This window comes from Sinocyclocheilus rhinocerous, unplaced genomic scaffold (assembly GCF_001515625.1).
Source record: "Sinocyclocheilus rhinocerous isolate Xijiao unplaced genomic scaffold, SAMN03320098_v1.1 scaffold480, whole genome shotgun sequence".
In the NCBI taxonomy this organism is placed as follows: Eukaryota; Metazoa; Chordata; class Actinopteri; order Cypriniformes; family Cyprinidae; genus Sinocyclocheilus; species Sinocyclocheilus rhinocerous.
In genome coordinates this window covers 307363-314810 of record NW_015655401.1, presented here as the reverse complement: position 1 = coordinate 314810, position 7448 = coordinate 307363, and the positions used below count along the sequence as shown (strand labels likewise).

The 7448-nt window shown below is 37.2% G+C and overlaps 1 protein-coding gene across 1 annotated transcript in view; it reads right to left on the bottom strand.

The window, feature by feature from the left end:
- LOC107718081 (TGF-beta receptor type-1-like) overlaps window positions 1-7144 on the bottom strand; it is a 56874-nt gene extending 49730 nt beyond the window's left edge. The window contains exon 1 of the mRNA XM_016525028.1: window positions 7028-7144. Within this exon, the coding sequence (XP_016380514.1) occupies window positions 7028-7118 (91 nt within the window). The 5' untranslated portion in view covers window positions 7119-7144. The remainder of the gene's footprint in view (window positions 1-7027) is intronic.
- Between the last annotated feature and the right edge of the window lie 304 nt (window positions 7145-7448).

Sequence of the window (7448 nt, the reverse complement as noted above, 5' to 3'; positions counted from 1 at the left end):
GGGAAAAAAAACTGAAGTTGAGGTTTGCATGAAGCTGGGTGACAGCATGCCCAGGAGACTATATGCTGTCATTAAGGCTAAGGGTTGCCTGACTAAGTATTGATAGTTGTGTAAATACTGTCATACTAACAGCTGTCTGAATATTTTTTGGTTGATTGTAATCTATTACATACCTTTCTATCAAAGTTATCTGACATTATCAAGCTGAATTTGTTCTGACTCCGTTTAACTCTGAGTTCTTGTCATATTTTATTACCATTTTCTAAACTATAGCGAATAAACTGTGATAATGTGAGAAATGTTGAAGGTGTCTGAATAAATTTTGGTTTGACTGTATCTATTTGATAAATGAAGTTAACCAACTAACATTATACATACTCTTTTGGTTTCTGTACCTAATATTTTAAAAATTTACAAACGCAATACAAATATTGGTATCGGTACTCGGTATCGGCAAGTACCAAAAATAAAAGTATCGGTATCGGGCGAGTACTGAAAAAAGTGGTATCGGTGCATCCCTACTTAGAAGTCTGGAATACATCCTAACCCAATTCTTGCTTGTCTTGTCAAGTGGCCTTTGAGACCACCAATCAATCAGTGCAACCCCAGTCTGTAGGCATGTTTACTGTCTGAATGGAAGAACAATCATTGGCTGTTAATTTGTTGACAGAAAAGTTTTCTGGGAATTCAATTTCAGTTTATTTTCTGAAGCATGGCACGAGTCAATAACCTGCTCTGTAAACATTCACGTTGACCCTCTGCTATTTCCACATAAGATAATATGCTCAGGCATGCACAAATCTCTCTGTAAACCACAAACCACCTCGGCTCTCTATGGCTTTCTCTTAGCAAAGGTTCATATCTGGCCATCAGTGGCAGTGTCCATAGAGGTTACTCATTAATCTCTGGTTGTGATTAACTGTGGTGTGTCTTTGGCTTAAGAAAGAATTCCTAACCCAGTGGGAGGGGCTTGGAAAAAACAGAAGAAAAAATGGTCTAGTCTTACTGAATGAGCAGGACATGACATGAGTTCCTTGGACTGACTCAGAAATCTTCAGTCTAAGAAAAGAATCTCAGACAATATAAGTAGATATGTGCTGACCCATATTTTGGTTAGGTTTTCTGTGAGAACAAACACATCTTCAGCCAAATATAGAAACTGTTCATTACAATTGTCCTAAAATGTGTTCACTCTGCTAGTAACATCACAAACCATGCAATGCTATGATCAGTCGAGGTTTACACAATTTTTTAGACCTTTTTTATTTCAAAAGCACAGAGATTTGGTCACTACCTCGTGTCAAACTAATGGAAACCAGCTGATTTTGATTTGTAGGCAACCAATTCTATCACCTACAAGTTATTCTGTCTTAGAACTGGCAGACACATTTGCCTCAAAGGCCCTGTTTGCACCTGGGACCTTATCCCAAAATAATTTGTATGCACAAACTGGGAACCAAAAACTGCATACACTATTTCCCCCACTAAGGATTTATAAAAAAATTTTTTTTTTAAAAATACACTTGGAGTAAAAAATACATGTGCTGTCTGCACCCTCTGGACCTTGTTTATTTAATGGTGGAAGCGATTTGGCAACTCTGGGGGTCTAGTAACAATCTGACGAAAATTAATAACATGCTTTACAGTTACACAACACATTTATAATAAACATTTATGCAGTTTGGCCCTCAAATCAGGCTAAATAGCTTTACATGCAATTTACATAACTAATTGAAAAGGCATTAAAAATGTTATGTTTGAAAAAGTAAAGACTGGTGATGGATGTGCTGTTTTGCAAGATGTTTCCCATGGCATTTTAAGCTGGATGCGTGCATTTAATGGATTTCTCAGATCATACTATTTTCAATTCCTGTGGGTTCTAAATTGAAGAAATCTTTTTACAGATTTAACGGAGTCAAAAGTAAACATTTTCACTCAAATAAAGACTAGTCTCTGATGATGTGCACTCGACTTGTGAGAGTTGGCTTGGTAAGACAGACTGTATAATGACAGACACTGCCAGACACATTTGGTAGTCAAACGAACCATTAGTCTGTGATTGGCTCTGATGCCCAAGTACTGTTCTGTCTCATGCAGGTGTGCTGTTGGTGTCAAGGACAAAACCACGCCACAATGCCCAGAAAAAAAGAGGACTCTCCCACTGACCGCAATGATAACCCTTGTGACCTTCCAAATATTATGAAAAATACCACTCCAGCACAGCCGCATTTAGATAAGTCAAATATAGAGGAAAAATAATGTTGTGTACATTTTATTTTTAAAAGTTCAGAAGTCTATATCTAAAAAAGTCTAAGTCTTTTTTTAATACTGCAAGTAATCATCAGTGTTTATCTAAACAATAAAATGAGCAAAACTCCATTAGTTACATAGGGTTTAAGCTTAAAACAAGTAAAAACAAAACAATCTGCTTGTAGTGTGAGAACAATACACTTAGAGGTCTAATCAAGATATATTCTCTGAAAACAAGTCTTAACGTACTATCTAATTTTGCCTATTGTATTAAGGATATTTAGATACTTTACCGGAAAAAAAGAAAAATAATTAAGAAAAGGATTTTTAGCAGAGAAATCTTTTTGGCACACGCAACATTCAACTGTATCAATACACAGTATCATGTGTCTGGATTAGTGGTTGACTGATATATCGCCAAGGCCGATATATCGGCCGATATTTGGCATTTTTCCAATACCGGCATCGGCCGATAAGTTTTTCTGTTTGGCCGATGCGTTCGTGGCAGGACTTTTATTTTTTATTTTAAATTCGACTAATATTCATTCTTTATTCACAATCTCCTCATCACAGGCAGGCACAGCACTCATTTCAGCATGTGTTCGTGTTTGTGTGTGCTGTCTGCGTCACTCATAGCACGTGCCTATATCGTGTGCTATATCGAACATTTTTTCTATCGATATTGAAGAAGGTGTATCGTCGATAAATATCAATACCGTTTTATCGCCCAGGCCTAGTATTTTACATACATGTTGTCTCAGAAGTGACCACTTGTGATCGGACTTTGTTAAGGGGAGTAGGTTTGCCGCGATAGACGGTGCTGACGGTGACACCGGTTATGTCACATGCCCACCGCGTCACCGACCCCCACCGTCGTTTTGATTTTTTATAGTAATAAAAATCATTTAGTTCAGTAAAAGAACAGACACTACAATTAAAAACTGAACGCGGCTGCTCAATGCAGTAGAACGACAGTTGCATCACAGATCAGATTTTATTTATCCAGTGAGGAGAGTGAGTCCAGCTGACTGACAAGAAGAGTGTGCCCTATAGCATGGTGTATTTTTATTTGTTTTGTTAATAAAAGTTCTATGTTTTATATATACGCTAAAGTGAGTTTGACGTTGTATTTTGTTGTTGCATTCAAGCAATCGACGCCTAACTGCTGCTAATTCTAAAGTGAACGTACAATGCGCACTGCGCTTTTAAGCTATTTAAAAGCGAAGGAAAGCGAGGAAAAGAGGGAAAATTCAAACGAACAATTGCTTTACTCCGAATTACCGCTATTTGAAAGTGAAAGTAAAATGCACACGCCGCTTTTACAAGCTATTTAAAAGCGAAGGAAAGCCAGGAAAAGAGGGAACGCCCCCGCCCCCGCCCCTGTGGTGATACCGGTATTACCGGTGTTGTCACACGTCGATTAACCGGTGGGAAAATTTCCTCACCGTCACAACCCTAAAGGGGAGTCTTTTTGAATTCATTACTTGTTACATCAATGTATCTTTTAATGTTTAAACAGGAAAAAAACCTCACTTGCTCTCTAATATAATTGAGATTCAACAGAACAGCAGTAGAACAGCGATGTGGCCCCATGTGCTTCAGACTGCCTATGGGTTTTGAATAATCAAAACCAATTCATGTAGTGCTGTTAGAGCATAATCTTCCAGAGCAGATATGAATGCAGCTTTCAAAACTCTCACAAAGACAAATCTTTAGATGTGCGTGATATAATGTGGTTCAAAATATACTTTCTGATGATTACACAAGACACATAAATTAGGCTACTAGACAAAAACTTTAGTACATTGCTCATGCAGAATAAGGCATTTATACCTGCTTTATAAGTACTAATAAACAACCAATATGCTAGTAATATGCATGCTAATAAGTGACTAGTTAATAGTGTTGACAATTGGTCCCTAAACTAAAGTGTTTCCAAATTCTATACTATTTTGTCTAAATAAATTTTAAAGAAAACTCTAAGTACTAAAATCAACCATTTTAAATGCTACTTGAATTTAGGCAACACTATATAATGTACAGTATGATAAACAGATTTTCATTTTAATATTTGCTAAAGATTGCATTGAACACTGTTATTAAATTATGAATGTTTTTAAAGATTAATTAAAAGTTAGATGATGGGATAGGTAATCTAAACATAAAAAGAGGAAATTAGCATGACAATTAAATATTCAATATCGGCCTCTAATATCAGCAGTAAACACTATATACTGACATATTGTACATCCCTATTATAAATGTTATTAATATAATAATATGTTTGGTAAGAATTTACCAGTTTCTATAGATCAAGTTCAAATTTTGCTGTTTATACGGCCAGATGATACTACCACATAAAAAGATCAATTTCTTCTGTTTTGACTTTCAATCTGTGCAAATCTGCACAAGAAAAAAAAATCAATGAAATAATGAAAGAAAGCAGGTAAAACATTCAGACGAAGGACAAACACTTCCTGCAAATCAAAACCACAGTTCACACAACTCAGCGAACACAAAATAAAACTAGTTTCTTTCTGATCTATTAGGGTCAGACTGTATAATCTACAATAAATCTTTGTATCAGAAATAGCTCAGTGATTGGGAAAGGAAGTAAGCGCTGGAGTAAATATAGAATGTTTCTTCTCTGCCTATTACAGTATGTATATGAATCAAGGACATCGCAGTTACACGTACTGTACATCACACAGGTAACGCAAGAATATATGAAACTTTAAGCTTTTTGGGATGTTTACATTCATAAATATAAATAGCCTATATCATAATGTAAAGAGATCAAAGCATCTAGAATATGTAACATGTTTGACATTCTTTCTTAATGTATTCATCATCATTTGTGTACCCTTTCTTTTTTCCTCCCTTCATCTATTAGATTAATTCCTATCTAATGGTTACTTTTCCCTTTTTTTTAATTCTAATGTAATGTTTCCCATTGTTCTTTGACTTGATAATTGAAAGGGGTCATATGACGCAATTTAAATTTTTCCTTTCTCTTTGGAGTGTTACAAGCTCTTGGTGGATAAAGAAGATCTGTAAAGTTGCAAAGACTAAAGCCTCAATCCAAAGAGATATTCTTTATAAAAGTTAAGAGTCAACCACGCCTACCTAAAACGGCTCGTTCTAACACGCCCCCACATGTCTACGTCACTTTCTCCGATCACAAATGCAGACATGGTTTTATGTTTACGCGGTGCGATGCAACGCAATGCGTAAAAAGACAGTATAAGTCATTATAATACGTAATTATGTCCCCACTGGACGCAACAAATGCCTCCTTTATAATGGGTTTTATTGTTTTTGTCTCATTGCTCCTGCGGGACAGGGCATCACAGTATGGTAAGGGGCGTAACATTTCCGTCACATGCTTGAGGTATTCGGCCAATCACAACGCACTGGATAGCTGGCCAATCACAGCACACCTCGCTTTTCAGAACGATGAGCTTTGTAAAAATCGACGCGTATCAGAAAGGCGGGGCATAGAGGAGAAACGATAATGTACAGTATGTGGAAAATAATGTGTTTTTAACCTTAAACCGCATAAACACATTTCATTACACCAAATACACAAAATAATGTTCTTTTTAGCAACATCATATGACCCCTTTGAATGTAGGAATAATTGTTATTTCTTCTTGTGTTGAATTTGCATTAAACAACGTTAAAAGGGGATGATTTGAGTGAAAAACATAACAGCATGATGTAAAAGGCATTTGATTGCGTAAAGGAATGTCGCTGCATTATAGCGCCCAGTCAAAATACAAACTACAAGCCTCGTCATGTTATCTCGTGATATATCACAAACCCATTTGAATGGGATGTGTTGTTATACACAAAATCATTGCTGTAAGGTTTTAAACGTAATGATTTAAGTGTCATTAGTATCCTATGACAGCTGTAACAATTTAGTAGGCGTGTACTGTTGTGAAACAAGAGAAAACGCCTCTGATCAAACAAACTGTTGCATCCATTGACGTTCGATCACATTAAATTTACTAAACTAATAATAATGGATGGAAGATATCAGTTATCCCAGAGCTGGTGTTTTGTACCCTCTGTTAAGAATAGCCTGTGATATTTGTAACGTACAGAAATAGTCCGATCTGTTATTACAACTCAAGTAAACATGTAAAACAGGTTTCCTGTTAGTCTATAACTCGTCAACAAAAAATGCATCGAAATGCAGAGATTGATGTCACTCGTGCGGATCGGAAATTAATAAGAATCTGTCTGGGCTGTGCCCTAAAACCATTGGAATTAATAAATTAGTCGATAGGGAGTTTTTAAATGTCATATTATGAAAGCAAAACTGTCAAAACACATGCGGAACAGACGTGAAATAGGAACTGATTGATGGTAAACTGCTGCTCGAACTCGCTCATGAAAGCAAATATGGTCAACAGTTTCAGATGACTGAACATTTGATCTAGAGGCTGTTATAAATGAACAGGAGCTTTGAAGTATGGTAAATAAATACTGGGTCGCGAAATCCAAAACTCGCGCGGTGCTCCGATTGCATGCGCGAGCCGCTCCATCTCGTCTCCCCCGTCCGAAAACGCACACTCTCTCGCTAACTGCTGTGGATGTGACCGATGTGACGGCACGAAAATCACTAAACACTCATGCCAGAGCGGCTTCCTATGACCTGCGCCATATTTGAACACCCCTAGGTACGTTAGCATTCTGAAGAAAAAAAATGAAACACGCGCGGATAAAACTTGAGAAACTACGAAGTGTTACAGCCCTCGTCCCCACTTACCTCGTGCCTCCTGGGTCACCGTGAATACGAGTAAAGTCAGCAGTAACGAGCGGCTAAGCAATGTTCCCACGTCCATCGTAGTAGAGAGCATTCTTTAGGACTGGTCAGTTTTTTTTCTCACACATTCAACTAGTCGGGTCTTTGCTTTGAGAAAGGGAGCGTTCTGATTGGTCACCACGGAGAATTATGCTCCGCCTACATTGTTCACGCGTTACCCTGTCTCAGCCTGAAGGCAGATATTGATTATTAGTAGCTATATCTGCAGTTAGTACACTGCAGCAAACTTCTCTTTCCTGCTGGTCCGAGTAATACTGACAGCTCAGAATACAACTAGTTTGTGCTGCAGACATAGAAAACACAAGCAATGATATGATGGCATACAAAAGAATGAGCTCAACGAAGATTGGTTATTAAAACTAAG